The 16,726-nt window shown below is 34.7% G+C and overlaps 5 protein-coding genes and 1 long non-coding RNA gene across 6 annotated transcripts; 5 read left to right on the top strand and 1 right to left on the bottom strand.

Annotated features, from left to right (window-relative positions):
- Positions 1–1,250: 1,250 nt before the first annotated feature.
- On the top strand, positions 1,251–7,062 carry LOC107363873 (uncharacterized). The gene is made up of 5 exons (XM_015931142.3): positions 1,251–1,422; positions 1,498–1,615; positions 1,748–5,921; positions 6,018–6,215; positions 6,335–7,062. The coding sequence occupies exons 1-5, from the start codon at positions 1,387–1,389 to the stop codon at positions 6,579–6,581; spliced, it is 4,773 nt and encodes a 1,590-aa protein (XP_015786628.2). The 5' UTR covers positions 1,251–1,386; the 3' UTR covers positions 6,582–7,062.
- A 375-nt stretch (positions 7,063–7,437) lies between these two features.
- Positions 7,438–10,902, top strand: LOC149093438 (ATP-binding cassette sub-family G member 1-like). Its single transcript, XM_089268739.1, has one exon. The coding sequence runs from the start codon at positions 7,907–7,909 to the stop codon at positions 10,565–10,567; it is 2,661 nt and encodes an 886-aa protein (XP_089124865.1). The 5' UTR covers positions 7,438–7,906; the 3' UTR covers positions 10,568–10,902.
- Positions 10,903–10,993: 91 nt separating this feature from the next.
- Positions 10,994–11,595, bottom strand: LOC149093437 (uncharacterized). The gene is made up of 3 exons (XR_016199572.1): positions 11,483–11,595; positions 11,319–11,395; positions 10,994–11,132 (listed from the first exon to the last, which is right to left on the bottom strand). It is a non-coding gene; the product is annotated as an uncharacterized LOC149093437 (long non-coding RNA).
- A 91-nt stretch (positions 11,596–11,686) lies between these two features.
- Positions 11,687–12,985, top strand: LOC149093436 (nuclear pore complex protein Nup214-like). The gene is made up of 2 exons (XM_089268747.1): positions 11,687–12,617; positions 12,714–12,985. The coding sequence occupies exons 1-2, from the start codon at positions 11,699–11,701 to the stop codon at positions 12,749–12,751; spliced, it is 957 nt and encodes a 318-aa protein (XP_089124873.1). The 5' UTR covers positions 11,687–11,698; the 3' UTR covers positions 12,752–12,985.
- Positions 12,986–13,862: 877 nt separating this feature from the next.
- On the top strand, positions 13,863–15,804 carry LOC107363898 (frizzled-like). The gene has a single exon (XM_015931171.3). The coding sequence runs from the start codon at positions 13,863–13,865 to the stop codon at positions 15,558–15,560; it is 1,698 nt and encodes a 565-aa protein (XP_015786657.2). The 3' UTR covers positions 15,561–15,804.
- An 82-nt stretch (positions 15,805–15,886) lies between these two features.
- Positions 15,887–16,636, top strand: LOC149093435 (uncharacterized). The gene is made up of 2 exons (XM_089268748.1): positions 15,887–16,274; positions 16,365–16,636. Exons 1-2 carry the CDS (start codon positions 16,174–16,176, stop codon positions 16,612–16,614), a joined length of 351 nt encoding a protein of 116 aa, XP_089124874.1. The 5' UTR covers positions 15,887–16,173; the 3' UTR covers positions 16,615–16,636.
- Positions 16,637–16,726: the final 90 nt, after the last annotated feature.

The following is a 16,726-nucleotide window of genomic DNA, read 5'->3' as shown; positions in this document are numbered from 1 at the left end:
TGTCACTTTTTTTCCTTCTCAATGTATATCTCTTTTATATCCTTGAAAATGGGTTAGCTCAGTAACAGACTTGTTTCAGTTCATCAATTACTTGTCACTTATCATGATAATCAGAAATGATGATGATAATAATCATGAATCTTTATGATTGATTCAATTAGAAACCCGAAAGGAAAATTTGTAACCTATGTTTCAATAATTTCTGGTTCAATTTTTGACTTGTGAAAATTATTTCCCTTTTTTATAATGGTTATAGTTGTTTCATTTAATATTGTTATTGATTATTTTAATTATATCATGTCTATCAGTTAACTTTTAACAATAAGTGTTGACCTCGAATCTTGGATCTGATGATCTAATCATCTGTCAAATTGGTTTAACAATGGAAGATGATCAAGCTGAACTTTGCTTTTCTCATTGTTTCCAATATTTAACCACGATATTAATATTTTGAAACAATTATTTCTTACTTATCAATTTTACCAATCATTTTAAATACCTTTATTGATATCATCAATCTTATCAATCTTATCATGATTAATGATTAACATTCATTGATTCGCATTGAGATTTACAAATGCTTAAATTCAGTAAAATTGAACATAAACTTGATTTTAGATTTACTTTTTGTAGTTTTTTCTTTATTTTTATTCACTTTTAATTGAATTTTTATAATTGAGCTTGTTTAGAAACCATTCTGCATGATTAACACTAATTCAAATGGTGGCTTCAACACTCTTGGTTTTCCTTGACCTGTCTTGTTTACTCGTTGCTGTGCTGTTAAGTTTGGTAAGATTTGCTAATAATATTCTGATTAGCATTTTGGTTTTGTCCAATGAAAATAATCAAAATAATTCAGATCTTCGTAGGTCAAGGATAATAAAATTCAGACAATTAACATGTTGAACCTGGAATGGCAAAGATTGCTTGGATCAATGAGTCTTTGGTAAACTGGACTTGCACCAATCTTCAACTTGATGGTCTTTATCACAATTACCAGGAAATTAGATCTAAGTTTACACAAATATCATATTAAATAATCTAATCATGGTTTAGTTAAAAATAATGGTAAACTTTAATCATTATCATTACAGTTGATGTTTAGTTCCGATGATCATTTGAACTTTGATTTGATGATTTGAATAATGTAAATAAAAAACTCAACTCTATGAGAGAATAAAAAAATGTTAACAGATGGAGTTAGCTATGTTGTTTAATATTGAAAAATATTGCGGAACAGTTTTGTTTTCAAATTGAAAATCTATTCAGTTAAATAATTGCTTATTGTTATTAGTTATAATGTTTTAATGTTGAGTTTATTTATTTTTTTCTGCCAATTGACCTTGATTTGACCATTATACTTCTGTCCACGTTGTGTCCTTAAATATGTCTCTGGTGTTAGCAAATACTCTTGAAAATTTGGTTAGTTTTATCTTACCTATTTGATTCGTCTGTTTTATTGACTCATTTTGTCTTATCTTTTCTTTTATTTACCAGAATTTCAAATTTGTTGAGCTTCGCAAGTTATCTATCGCTAAAAAGCTAGATACAAATGTTATTAATAATGTTGCCATCTCCCACAATCATCAAGTCATCTTTGCTGCTTACGAAAACGGTAAGTAATTTAAATGATTTAAAATTTGAAAGTCAGTTACTCATGCTGTATGGCTATTACCTGCACTAAACCTTTGTAAAATTTTAACCTCAATTTAATTTTGACTGATTTTTTTTCTCTTTCATAATTTAGCTTTCAAAGTCATCAAAATCTCAACTTTACTGGACTTTGAGTGGTCGAAAAACGTAGTCAATCAAATTGTTGATTCTTACCCATCAATTGAAATAAGACTATCTTTCAAACCTTTTTTGCTCTCTGTGAGTGGAGGGTCAAATAACCTATTGCTTGTTCTCGGTCAAAATTCTTCAAATCATCTTTCGGGTGACATTTACTATATACCGAATCTTCTTGCTAATGACCCTAATCCTATAAATAGAATTGCATTTCCTTCAAGCATTTCTTCCAACGTTCATATAAAATCCGTTGCATGGCACCCTGAATTCTCTGAAACTTTATTTGCTGCTGCTTTAAGTGATGGAGCGCTTGTTACGATTGGCATCGATAACCAAACCAAAGGCATTCAAATTCTTTCGCACTATACAGATTCCTTCAAATTCACATGTGTTAGCTGGAGTCCTAAAGGAAAACAGCTTGTTGTAGGAGGAGACAACGGACAACTGACTCAATTTAAGCATCAGAATGGTAAAAACTTTCAAAAGGCCAAGATCATCTCACCACCGAAGGAGCTACCGAATCATAAAATCATAAACGTTAATTGGGTCCACAGTGCTTTATTTCAAGTGGCTTTCATTCATAATAGTTCGACTAGTAATCCAGATACACGTGTAGTTTTTATACATGCTCCTCCAAAAGCCACTATCGAGTATTATGATTTTGGATCAGTATGTATGGAGACAAGCCAATATGGTGGACCAGATAAAATTCAATTCTGTTTTTCTCAAATTGGAAATATTCTATTATGCCTTTCATCTATTTCCTCTGAGGTTGCTTTAATTGGTTGTGATGCTGGTGAAATAAACCCTATCCCAAATCAATGGAGTCAATGGATTCTTGATGATACTTCAAGAATCGAGTTACAACCAGACGCCAATAATGTAGAATCTTCACCTTGTGGTATATCTTGGTTCAAAGGTCCCACTAAAACTTTCAGAGTAAACGAAAGTGTTAGTTTTGGTGGTCCTGGTTGGCCCTTAGTTGTAATTTTATCTTCAGCTGGTGTCCTTTGTCCATACTATGCATATCATAATCAAGGGAAATTGATTATTCCTGATTTCCCTGTTTCTCAACCGTTACCCATAACTCTTCCTCCCCCTGCACGCATATCTAGTTCAGAGGTTCAGTTATCAGGACAACAGTCTGCGCCACAAATCCCTATTTCAAAAAGTAGTGCTCAGCCCTTTCAAATACAGCCATCTCAAGCAGCTGATGCTTCTTTTACTTTTTCTCTATCAAAATCTGCTCAGCCCAAGCCTCAAACAACTTTATCTGTTTCTGCAACAATTCAAGCTCCTGGTCAACCACAACAACAACCCCAGTCTGTACCACCGAATAGCTCTCAGCCACCCAAACCTACTCAACAACAGCTTCAGCAACAGCAAACTCAACAGTTTCAACTATCTCAGCAACAAATTCAACAACCTCAAAATTTCCAACCTCAAGCTCCTCAACAACAAGTCTCTTCTAAACCAGCCATTAACGAGGAAGAATTAAGAAAAAAGGAGCAAGAGGTACTAGAAGAAACTTTTAGCGTTGCAATTCAAGAGGAAATAAACGAGTTCACGAAAACATTTCAAAATGCAAAAAATAATTTCTCCAAAGCACTCAAACTGCAAATTGGTAAACCTGATGAACTTTCCGTGCTACAATCGGAAACATCCAACTTAACTGAGTTGCTGAAAACTTCTTCTGATACACTCAAAAGTCTCGATTTGAGTATGTTGAATGGTTATCTTTTGGAAACATGGGCTATGGTTCAAGAGGCGACAACTCGCTTAGAAAAAGAATCTGATCCTGTTTACACTATGTTAGCCAATCGAAGATCCTTAGATCCCATAACAGCTCGAAAAATGAGAGAAATAAAAAAGATTGCACATGATATTGAACTTCAATTGGAAGATTTTAATAACATGCTGGATCGAGAATGGGACGAATATACCGCGAAAATGAGCTCAAAGAAGCCTGGTAAAACGTTGTCTTCTATTGATATGATTTACCATACATTATCAACTCATCATAAAACTATCGAAATATTGAAAAAAAATCTTGCTAAATATGACAAATTTACAAAATCAATTGAATTTGAAGATGATAGTGTTGTATCGCCAAGACGTAAAGAAATCCAAGAGATTATAAATTCATTGAGAAATACTTCGCTTCAAGAAGATAACAGCATGAATGAAAGTTGTCAACTTAAATCATTTATCAAGGTTCCCAATGTTACAAAAGAGAAAAAAGAAAGGCTATTGGAGTTTTTCGAGCAAAGAAATACAGTTCCAAGCAGGCGAGCTATTTTACCTGTTGATTTGAAATCTTCTAAAATGGTATCTGCTGTTGTCAAAGCAAAAGAACGTTTGAAAGAAATAAGAGCTAAAGCAGTCGAGAAAGCAGCCAGTCCCGTTAAACAATCTTTTTCACCAGTTCTCAATTTAACTTCATCCAAACCTGAGGATCTCAATACAACTTTACAAACAACTCAAACAACACCAGTGAAACCTTCAGAGAAAGGTGATAGAATCGAAGATAAATCACTGTTTTATACAACTGCAATAGGAGACATGTCGATTGCCGATACTTCAAAGTACCAATCTCCATCTAAAACATTCAGCTTTTTATCTCCAATTAGTACTAAAAGTGATCCAAGACTGCCACAGAAATCACAACCTCTCTCTGAAAATTCTTTGTTTAAAGAACCTGAACCTGCAGATAAATCTACACCTTTCGTTGGTAAATCAAATACAAAAACTGACACCAAAGAGGATGCCAATCTATCTTTTTCTTTCTCTTCAACAACATTAACAAATATAGCTTCACCTACTCTATCTTCCTCTACTTTCCTGTTTAGTTCATCTAAACCAATGGGATCAGAAAAAGCATTTGCCTCAACTTTTGCAACTGCCACCAAAGATATCGCACCTATTGTAGGACCTAGCAAAGAAACACTGTCAACTGCTAAGGAAAATGTTCAGGTTAAAAACGAACCTAAAGAAACAAAACCTTTCAGCTTTAGTTTGAGCAGCACACCAAGTAGTACAACTACTACTAGAACTGAAGCACAATCAGCACCGAAACCACAACCTCTCCCCGACATTGCCACATTCAAAAGTACTAAAGAGCCTGAGTCAGCTGATGTCTCTTCTACCAGTAAAACAGAAACAAAAGCTGAAGTTAAAGAAAATACCGCTCTATCCTTTTCTACTACGAACTTAGCTTCCCCGACTCTATCTTCTACCTTTTTGTTTGGTACAAATAAGCCACAAGGACCAGAAAAATCATTTGCGTCGAGCTTTACAACTGCTACTAAAGATATTTCTATAATTGAAGAGCCAAAAAAGGAGCTACCATCGTCTATCAAGGAAAATGTTCAAAGTAAAAATGAATCCCAAGACAACAAACCTTTCACTTTCAGTTTAGATAATACTTTTGGTACTATTACTCCTAAAACTGAAACCAACCAACAAAACTTAACACCGAAACCACAAGCTTCACCCGAAAACACTCAGTTAAAAGAATCTGAACCAGCTGATAAATCAACGTCTTTTATTGCTAAAACAGACGTAAAACCCGATGTTAAAGAGGATATCAGTTCAACAACTCCGTCTTTCCCTCCTTCTTCAACAGCATCAACAAACATAGCCTCGTCCACTGTTTCTTCCACTTTTCTATTTAGTACTCAAACCACTGCTTCATCACCCTCTGGTTTCAATTTCAATGCTGCTTTAGCAAATTTAGGTGGACAACCAAGTCAAGATACTCCTACTAAAAACCCTTTTGGATCACCAGCTACAAGTTTAGCTCCCCAACCTGGCTTATTTGCGGCTAAAACAGCAGTTCAAACATCAACCTTTGGTACACCACCTTCATTGTCAAGCTCTTTTACTTCTCAAACTACTGCTGTTGCTCAAACTGGATTTAGTATTTTCGGGAACCAAGGGCAACCACGTTTTGGAGCTCAACCAACTTTCGGAGGTGCCCCTGCATTCGGAACTCAACCAACATTTGGTGGATCACCGACTTTTGGTAATACTATGCCATTTGGTAAAACAATGTCTGGTACAAGTTTAGGATTTGGTCAAAGCTCTGCTCCACCTGTGACAAAACCAGCAGAAGCAGCATCGCCATTTGCAGGGTAAGTTTTTTAAATTCATTTGAACTTTAAATTAATTCTTATGTTTATTAACATCGTTACTAATTCAACCTCACATTGTTGGTTTTTTGTTTTTAGCTTCGCAAATGCAAACACCCCTTCCTTTGGCGCTTTAGCTTCTCAACAAGCGCCAAGCTTTGGACAATTGGCTTCTACAACACAACCAGTACCAGCACAACAGCAGCAACCAGCAACTGGTTCACTTTTCGGAGGATTTTCGCAAACATCTGCTCCATCCATGGCAAAACCGGCAGAGGCAGCATCGCCCTTTTCTAGGTAAATAACAAAACTCAATACCAAAAATTGCATGCTGTTTATTATATCCAATTTTATTTTTGTTTTTAATGTTTGTTATTGTTAATTCAACTCTTTTGATCTCTTTAAAAAAAATTCAGCTTCTCAAGCGCTCCTTCCTTTGGTGCATTAGCTTCTCAACAAGCGCCAAGCTTTGGACAATTGGCTTCTACAGCACAACCCGTACCAGCACAACAACAACAACAACAACAACAACAACCTGCAACTGGTTCACTTTTTGGAGGATTCGGTCAGGCCAATGTCACTTCATCTTCATCTATCTTCGGTAATACTTTCCCTTCAGCTCCTGTTTTTGGATCGCCACAATTTTCTCAACGACGTCAATAAAAACCTGATGTTCTAATTTCAAGCTTAACATAATCATTAATTTGATTTTCATAATTTACTTTAATCTTGTTGGATAAGCGCCAGTTAGATAAATAACTCGAGGTGATGTCTATATTACACGCAGTCTAACGTGTCTTATATCAAACCAATTTTGAAAATGGAGTAAACTTGATCACTACTCGTGTACGTCTAAACAATCGATCACCTCAATTATTAATAATTTAGGATTCAAAAAAGCTTTGTCGCTATATTGGCTATCCAATGTTGTCGATTGAACAATTATGAAGCATTGAAAGTGGATTGTATTATCAATTTCATATCTTTTTTAATCACAAACATAGTTTACTAACTATTTTTCACATGAAATTCTTTCAATTACTGATTTGTGAAAACAAATCAAAGTCATCTAATACAATGTATTTACTCAATTTAAAAAAATTTTTTACAGATTCAAATTAAAGAAAAATTTAAGTATTTGATACACCTATTTGAGAATAAATTTCAATTTAATATTTCATTGCAATTAATCAAAAACTTTAACTTACAATGTAAACGTCTTTTGTTTTTTTCTTAACATCGATGTTTTGATTTCGAACATCAGCAACAAGTTTAATGAACTATCAACAAATCTTAAACGTCAAAATGATTTTTAAAAGTTTTATTCAGTTTAATTGAATTTATTTGATTACGTTTATTGTAATCATGTTTAATTTAATGATATTGTGGTTATCATTATTATTTTTGTTCGTTGTTTGGTTCTGTTTGGGCTTACAAGCAAATTATTAAACATGAGAGCATAAAAATCCAATCATTTAAGAGTTGGGCTTTTTTCCGGTTCCAGTTTTCAGGTTGAGCTGATCTCAAGCTCACAAAATATTCACCATTTTTATTCAAGGAAATAGGAAGGAAATATCTCACCTTAACCTTAACTCTCACTTTTTCCTCTCACTGTTCGACTTATTTGCAACAAGATAATCATTTTCTTAAACTTAACCATATTAGTCAAAGAGCCTTGTTCAACAATAGTCTTGTTTCTTTCTTTATTTTCATGCTTTGTTATACTCATCGTTAACCACCAAAAAAAGTCTTTTTCATCAACAACAGAGATTGTCATCAGGCTTGCTGAATTGTGCGATTACAATTGAGTGTTATCTATGTTAGTGACCAGCAACATTGGATCTAAATCTTATATTCCAAGAGCAACAAAGAACTGGTGACTAAGCGAACACTCGCTTAACTCTTTGTGCGTCATAAGTTTATTTTTCTCTAGTTGTTTTTATTTTTTGTTTAATATTTTTTAAGTTTTTTGTTTCAACTCAAATTCAATGAGACAAGACAATCGATCTTTGGCTTCTTCTGATAGAGCTTCTAATGGTAGTAGTGGAAATGTTCACGATGGAAAGAATAATGGTTTACATGGGATTGACAATGTTTGCCTTAATATTGACTCATATTTAGATGATTTGGAGCATCCAATGAACCCTATCAACCCTATTAAAGGTTCACCATCGTCAATGGTTCGTCCAAGTGCTGCCTCAAATAGTTTACCTTCAACATCAACTGATTACAAGAATTGGTCAATGGTTAGTAAATCATCAATGCGTCGACTTTCCATGGAACATAATGATATTGTTAAAGATAAACCAACCGAACCTTCAGATGCTTTTCTCGCCTTTCCTTTTGAATATTCATCTCACTCAAGCAACTCAATTGTTCGGCTAGTTTGGCGTAATCTTACTTACACTTCACCTAAAGCACCTAAAAAACCGCCACCAAGTTCATCTCCATCTTCAAATGCAATTCGCCGTGTTATTTTGGATAAACAAAATGGTGAAATAACTGGAGGCCAATTAACTGCTATAATTGGTCCATCAGGAGCAGGTAAATCAACTCTTCTTGAAAGTTTAGCAGGTCGAAGGACCAAAGGTTTAAAAGGTTCAATTGTCGTTGCCTATGACCGTGATTACCTTGAAACAAGTGAAGAGAGCAGGTCCATCGGAATATCATTTATTGGTCAAAAAGATCAATTGATTGCTGAATTGACTGTTAGAGAGACATTAATGTTTGCTTCAAGATTAAAAAATTACAAGCGAATACGCAACTCATATTATCACCCTAGACTCGTTAATTCAGTTCTGAAAGCTCTTAACTTAGAAGCTTGTGCAGAGGTTAGAGTTGGACGAGTTTCTGGAGGACAGTTGAAACGGGTAACTTTCGCAATTGAATTGATTTCAGGGCCAGATATTTTAATGCTTGATGAGCCCACTTCTGGTCTAGATTCATCTTCAACTTATTCATGTATCGCTTTGTTGAGGCAATTGACCGATCTCCGAAGAAATGGTAACTATTACAAACCACCAGCCATTATTTGCTCAATCCATCAACCCTCAGCAAGAGTTTTGAATATTTTTCATCAAATGTATGTCCTCTCATCCGATGGTCGATGTCTTTATCAGGGATCTCCGACCACACTTCTAAATCATCTTTCTCGTCATGACCTAACTTGTCCACAATTTCACAATCCAGCCGATTTCATTATTGAAATTGCATCGGGTGATTATGGTCTTGAGCCAATCAATAAATTGGCCTTATATGAATCAACCAAACAGATGACAATAATCAATGATGAGAAAACAATGTATCTTTCGTGTCGTAAATTAATGGTGCCCGGATCAAGAGGTGATCAAGATATGATGAACGATGAAATTGATCCAATGGAAGGTGGATTAGGAATGATAAATGGTGCCACCAATGAGAAAAGGGTCAAAGTAACGCGAGTTGTTGATAAAATGAAGAGCCGAAAGTTTCCCGTTTTCTCGCACTTTATGATTCTCTTAACGCGAACATATTTAACTACAATTCGTGATCCAAAATTAACATGGTTTCGAATAGGGCAAGCTATTTTCATAGGACTGTTAATGTCCTACCTTTATGACCATCCAATCGGAGAAGCTGATGGCTGCCTGTCCTTATCACCCAATTCAACGGATATTAATGTAGGAGCTGTGCTAGCTGCGACTCAAGACAATGTTGCTTTTATATTTTTCATTACTCTTTTTACTGTTATGGCCTGCATGATGCCGACTGTGTTGACCTTTCCTGCCGAAGTGGCTGTTCACATTCAAGAGCGAAATAATGGCTGGTATTCATGTTGGACTTACTATTGGACCAAAATAATTGCTGATACACCTTACCAAATTGTAATAACAACCCTTTTCTGTTCAATTGTTTACCCAATGACTGGACAAATTTGGGACCAATGGAGATTCGCTTTGTTCATATTCATCTCTATCCTTGTTTCTAATATCGCTCAAACGGTTGGAATGCTTTTTGGTACCATTTACGTTAGAAGTGTTCAAAATGCAGTTTTCATGGCACCTCTTTCAATGGCACCTGTTTTCCTGTTGAGTGGATTTTTTGGGAAAATAGCAAAGGTTCCGCTTGCATTGAAGCCAATTGCTACAATATCATATGTTCGTTACGCCTTTGAAGCTTTCCTTATTGTTTTGTATGGTTATGATCGTTGTCCTCCACTTAATGTTACCCTTGCCTCATTAGCGTCAAATCCATCGTCTTCTTCATCACCAACTTACACACTCGCCTATGCTGCTCAAGATCTTCACTTTTCAACTGAATTACCTCCAGTTGATTATGAAGACGAAAATTTATCAACATCTCCTGGAGATTATTCAAGTGAACCTGATGGATCATCAGCTGGACCATCATCTTATTTATATGATAGTTTGCCCAAAATTTGGTCCGGATTTTACAACCCTCTTGATTATTTACGACTTGCTGCTGAACTACCTTCTTCATCGGAATCACTTTCATCCGAAGAATCAATTTCTTCATCCTTAATTCTCAAACATTTTGACCTTAAAGACGAGTATTTGTGGCAAAATATTGCCATCTTAATTGCTAGTTTAACTTTTCTTCGTTTATTAGCTTATTTCATTTTAATGTATAAAACCAATGAAAGAAGATAGATTAATAATGAGCAGCTAAAACCTGATAATATCTTGGCAATATTAAATCAGTGATTTTTCAGCTGATAAATTCTGTATCGATAGTTCAATTGTTAACAAAGACAATCAATGATCATCAATTATTATTTTTATAACTAATTATTGAAATGTATCCACAAAAGTGGATGTTTATATTATTATTGTAATGATGCTGATTTCAATTTTCTTGAATTTCTCAAGGATTTCTATCAAACTTTTAAAAATTTTATAAAAAAGCAATGAACAAATTACGACAAATTTAATGCCTTTTCCCGGTTTTTTAATCAGTAAAACCAACATTACACTTTCACACTCAATCTTTTGTTATTATTCAACACCAAATTGTCATGAAGTAAAGTGTGAAGCATAATTCTGCCTGTTAATTATTGAACCAATTGAAGCACGAAGGTTGTATGCCGTTGTTTCATGTTGTTGTACTTGTACTTGTGATTGTTGTTTCTGATGTTGATGTTGTTATTATTGTTTATTGCTGTAAAACATTGATCAATGTAGATTGTGATCCGTTGACCAACCAGGGCTGACAAACCTGTTAACATGGAAATGAGTAAAAAAAATGTCTCCAAATTTTGAAGAAAAGAGGAAAAAGTGTAAAGACAAGATAATAAAAGGAATCAAATAGAGAAGAGGAAACTCAAAGTGAATTGCTTTTTTTACGTCTTCCAAGGCTGTGAATATCTTCGATTCACTGATTTTCATATTGCAATTAACTGACCTTGCTTATTAACCTGGGTTTACGGTAGCAATGGTATCCTGATTATTAAGCATTACCGGCTTATATTCGTCCTTCTCCTGGTGAAATTTACTCTCTTAGACAAAGTCCAATAAAAATAATGGATTTCAATTCATTTTGTCGTGAGTAGTTTAATGTACTTTTACCTCGAAAAAAGTAATGTAAGATCCAAAGGAAACTGAGCCAATTATCAGCTAATTAAAATTATAAAACAATTTAAATGTTGCATATTCTAGACAAAATTTACTCAATAATTAAGTTGTCTAATGTTGAACATGAAGCACATGGATCCGGACAGAATGGTAATCATTATAATAAAGGTTACATAAGCTGACTGAATGACAAAATTGCATCGATCATTTATGATGCATCACTTTCAAAAGGCCAAGATCATCCCACCACCGAAGGAGCTACCGAATCATAAAATCATAAACGTTAATTGGGTCCACAGTGCTTTATTTCAAGTAGCTTTCATTCATAATAGTTCGACTAGTAATCCAGATACACGTGTAGTTTTTATACATGCTCCTCCAAAAGCCACTATCGAGTATTATGATTTTGGATCAGTATGTATGGAGACAAGCCAATATGGTGGACCAGATAAAATTCAATTCTGTTTTTCTCAAATTGGAAATATTCTATTATGCCTTTCATCTATTTCCTCTGAGGTTGCTTTAATTGGTTGTGATGCTGGTGAAATAAACCCTATCCCGAATCAATGGAGTCAATGGATTCTTGATGATACTTCAAGAATTGAGTTACAACCAGACGCGAATAATGTAGAATCTTCACCTTGTGGTATATCTTGGTTCAAAGGTCCCACTAAAACTTTCAGAGTAAACGAAAGTGTTAGTTTTGGTGGTCCTGGTTGGCCCTTAGTTGTAATTTTATCTTCAGCTGGTGTCCTTTGTCCATACTATGCATATCATAATCAAGGGAAATTGATTATACCTGATTTCCCTGTTTCTCAACCGTTGCCCATAACTCTTCCTCCCCCTGCACGCATATCTAGTTCAGAGGTTCAGTTATCAGGACAACAGTCTGCGCCACAAATTCCTATTTCAAAAAGTAGTGCTCAGCCCTTTCAAATACAGCCATCTCAAGCAGCTGATGCTTCTTTTACTTTTTCTCTATCAAAATCTGCTCAGCCCAAGCCTCAAACAACTTTATCTGTTTCTGCAACAATTCAAGCTCCTGGTCAATCACAACAACAACCCCAGTCTGTACCACCGAATAGCTCTCAGCCACCCAAACCTACTCAACAACAGCGCCATTTGCAGGGTAAGTTTTTTAAATTCATTTTAACTTTAAATTAATTCTTATGTTTATTAACATCGTTACTAATTTAACCTCACATTGTTGGTTTTTTGTTTTTAGCTTCGCAAATGCAAACACCCCTTCCTTTGGCGCTTTAGCTTCCCAACAAACGCCAAGCTTTGGACAATTGGCTTCTACAACACAACCAGTACCAGCACAACAACAACAACAACAACAAAAACCTGCAACTGGTTCACTTTTTGGAGGATTCGGTCAGGCCAATGTCTCTTCATCTTCATCTATCTTCGGTAATACTTTCCCTTCAGCTCCTGTTTTTGGATCGCCACAATTTTCTCAACGACGTCAATAAAAACCTGATGTTCTAATTTCAAGCTTAACATAATCATTAATTTGATTTTCATAATTTACTTTAATCTTGTTGGATAAGCGCCAGTTAGATAAATAACTCGAGGTGATGTCTATATTACACGCAGTCTAACGTGTCTTATATCAAACCAATTTTGAAAATGGAGTAAACTTGATCACTACTCGTGTACGTCTAAACAATCGATCACCTCAATTATTAATAATTTAGGATTCAAAAAAGCTTTGTCGCTATATTGGCTATCCAATGTTGTCGATTGAACCATTATGAAGCATTGAAAGTGGATTGTATTATCAATTTCATATCTTTTTTAATCACAAACATAGTTTACTAACTATTTTTCACATGAAATTCTTTCAATTACTGATTTGTGAAAACAAATCAAAGTCATCTAATACAATGTATTTACTCAATTTAAAAATTTTTTTTACAGATTCAATATTTGAGAATAAATTTCAATTTAATATTTCATTGCAATTAATCAAAAACTTTAACTTACAATGTAAACGTCTTTTGTTTTTTTCTTACCATCGATGTATTGATATCGAACATCAGCAACTTCAACATGATGACTGGTTAGAGACTATAATATTGCTCTTTCTTTTCATTTTTATTTTTCATCATTTAGTTTTAATTAATTTTATTTATCATTAATGATGTTTTATTTTTTTGTGTTTGAATTTAAGTTTTAGTAACTAAACTAATGTGAAATTTTGATTAGGTGTTACTGCGAATTGGGTAAATTGAATCAACTAGTGAAAAGTGAATAGTAAAAATATTCACCAACAAGTTTAATGAACTAACAACAAATCTTAAACGTCAAAATGATTTTTAAAAGTTTTATTCAGTTTAATTGAATTTATTTGATTACGTTTATTGTAATCATGATTAATTTAATGATATTGTGGTTATCATTATTATTTTGCCAACTCACTCTTGTCAACACCGTAACTTTACCAAGTCCTGTAAATGGTCAACGGGAGGTCACCAAAAAGCGATGTGAAACTGTTTCAGTGGCCTTTTGCCGAGAAATTGGTTACAATGAAACTATTTTTCCCAATCTACTTAATCACAATTCACAGCAAAATGCCGGTCTTGCCTTACACCGGATAACTCCTTTAATCAAAGTTAATTGTTCACCAGATCTCAAACTTCTCTTATGTGCTGTATTTTTTCCTCCATGTACCATCTTAGAAGCACCTATACCTCCTTGCCGTTCAATTTGTCTCTCATCAAAGAATGGTTGTGAAGATGTGATTCACCGGTTTGGTCAGGAATGGCCTTCTTATCTTGATTGTGACAAATTTCCTGATGTCGAGCCTTGTGTCAGTCGAACTGGTAGCAGAATTGCTTCCGAATCATCCCTCACTCCGACCAGTGCTAGCACTGGCGTTAACTATGCACCAACAGCGCCATTTCGTTTCGTTTGTCCTGTTCATTTCATGGTGCCGAAAGGTGAAGGATATATTCTTCGATTAAATGGTCGCATTTATCACGATTGTGCCACACCTTGTGACGGTCTCTTGTTTAATTCATCTGATAGGAAGTTAATCAGAGCGGAGATTATTATTCTTGCCATTATCTGCCTCGTATCATCTCTCTTCACCTTATTTACACATCTACTTGAATCACGGAGATTTAGTTATCCAGAGAAAATCTTAAAATTTCTTGCTATTTCTTATACCGCTATTGCACTTATTCATATCATTGGATTTGTATTTGGAGATCGGATCTCTTGTAATGAACCTCCTCCTGTCTCTGTCAGTAATCCTGATGCTCTAATGATAAAAACAATCACTCAGGGTAATTCTAAAAGTGTATGTTCATTAACTTTCATGGCATTATACATTTTCAGTCACTCGAGTTTTATTTGGTTCACAATAATGACATTTACTTGGTTCATTGCCTTTTGCTTTGGATGGGGACGAGAGGCATTCGAAAGGATTTCAATTTGGTTCCATGTATTTGCTTGGGGAATACCTTCACTCGATGCTATTCGAATTCTTGCTATGAAACGGATTGAAGGTGATCCATTAAGTGGTGTTTGCTATCATAATTTTTGGAATCGTGAAGATTATCAACATTACACAGATTCTTTCCTCTACTTTGTGTATATTAGCTTGAGTATTTTATTCCTTGCGATTGGGTTCTATTTTTCTTTTCGCTTACGCCGAGAACTTAGAGATGATGCCAGAGATACTTATAAGATGGATACTCTTTTATGGCGTGTATCTATCTTTTCTGTTTTTTATCTAGTTTCATCTTTTATTTCAATTGCATGTAACGTATACGAAGTATCTCATCTCGATTCCTGGATGCTTGATTGGCAACAAACCGTCTGTTTGCGTCCAGAATTAGGAATACCTTGCCCATTTCAAGCCTTAGAAGAAGTGCCTAAAAAACCTAATCTACATTACTTTGTACTAAAATATGCTGCTCGTCTTGTGCCTGGAATATCCCTTTCTTTTCATCTTTTTTCACGAAAAACACTTGATTCATGGTTAGATTTCAATAGAAAACTCTGGAACACATTGTGTTGCATTAATGAGCCAATGGACCAGGATAAAAGCATCGATGAGTGACTTGGATATGAAAAAACTTGTGCCTATCTTTAATTCGAAGGATCAATGATGTCGATTACAAACAAGCTTCACAAAAAAACAATTATTCTGGCCCAAAAATATTAATTATTTCTCATAATTAGCATTTATTACATTTACCTTCACAATTTGTAAATACAATAATATAATATACAGTCTAATGTATTATTATCTTAAATTTTGAATATAATTTTATAAATGTTTACATTTAAACTGAAAAGAAAAACCTGTCAAATCTTTTACCCAGAATGCCATGAATATACAGCTTGAATGTTTTCTAAAACCCTAGTAAACATTATTCTTGGATCAACAAAATAGAGTTCAATATGTTCCTGGTGATTATGTAGCTCAATTTGGTATCAACTTACCAATCAAAGTAGTTCATGGTTAAAAATAATTTAACCAAACAGATTGAAAATCTCTTTACAGCAATAAGGGCAAATTAATATTAAGATAATACAAGTTTTTTATAAAATAAATATGTATTTTCGGGAACCAAGGGCAACCACGTTTTGGAGTTCAACCAACTTTCGGAGGTGCCCCTGCATTCGGAACTCAACCAACATTTGGTGGATCACCGACTTTTGGTAATACTATGCCATTTGGTAAAACAATGTCTGGTACAAGTTTAGGATTTGGTCAAAGCTCTGCTCCACCTGTGACAAAACCAGCAGAAGCAGCATCGCCATTTGCAGGGTAAGTTTTTTAAATTCATTTGAACTTTAAATTAATTCTTATGTTTATTATCATCGTTACTAATTCAACCTCACATTGTTGGTTTTTTAGCTTCGCAAATGCAAACACTCCTTCCTTTGGCGCTTTAGCTTCTCAACAAGCGCCAAGCTTTGGACAATTGGCTTCTTCAAGACAACCCGTACCAGCACAACAACAACAACAACAACAACAACCTGCAACTGGTTCACTTTTTGGAGGATTCGGTCAGGCCAATGTCTCTTCATCTTCATCTATCTTCGGTAATACTTTCCCTTCAGCTCCTGTTTTTGGATCGCCACAATTTTCTCAACGACGTCAATAAAAACCTGATGTTCTAATTTCAAGCTTAACATAATCATTAGTTTAATTTCCATAATTTACAAAATACAGTTCAATATGTTCCTGGCGATTATGCAGCTCAATTTGGTATCAAC

This window comes from Tetranychus urticae, chromosome 3, assembly GCF_039701765.1.
Source record: "Tetranychus urticae isolate SD_2017Ah chromosome 3, NJAU_TeUrti_SD_1.0, whole genome shotgun sequence".
NCBI classification, from domain to species: Eukaryota; Metazoa; Arthropoda; class Arachnida; order Trombidiformes; family Tetranychidae; genus Tetranychus; species Tetranychus urticae.
The sequence above is the reverse complement of the archived record's forward strand: the minus strand, read 5'-3'. Positions and strand labels throughout refer to the sequence as shown.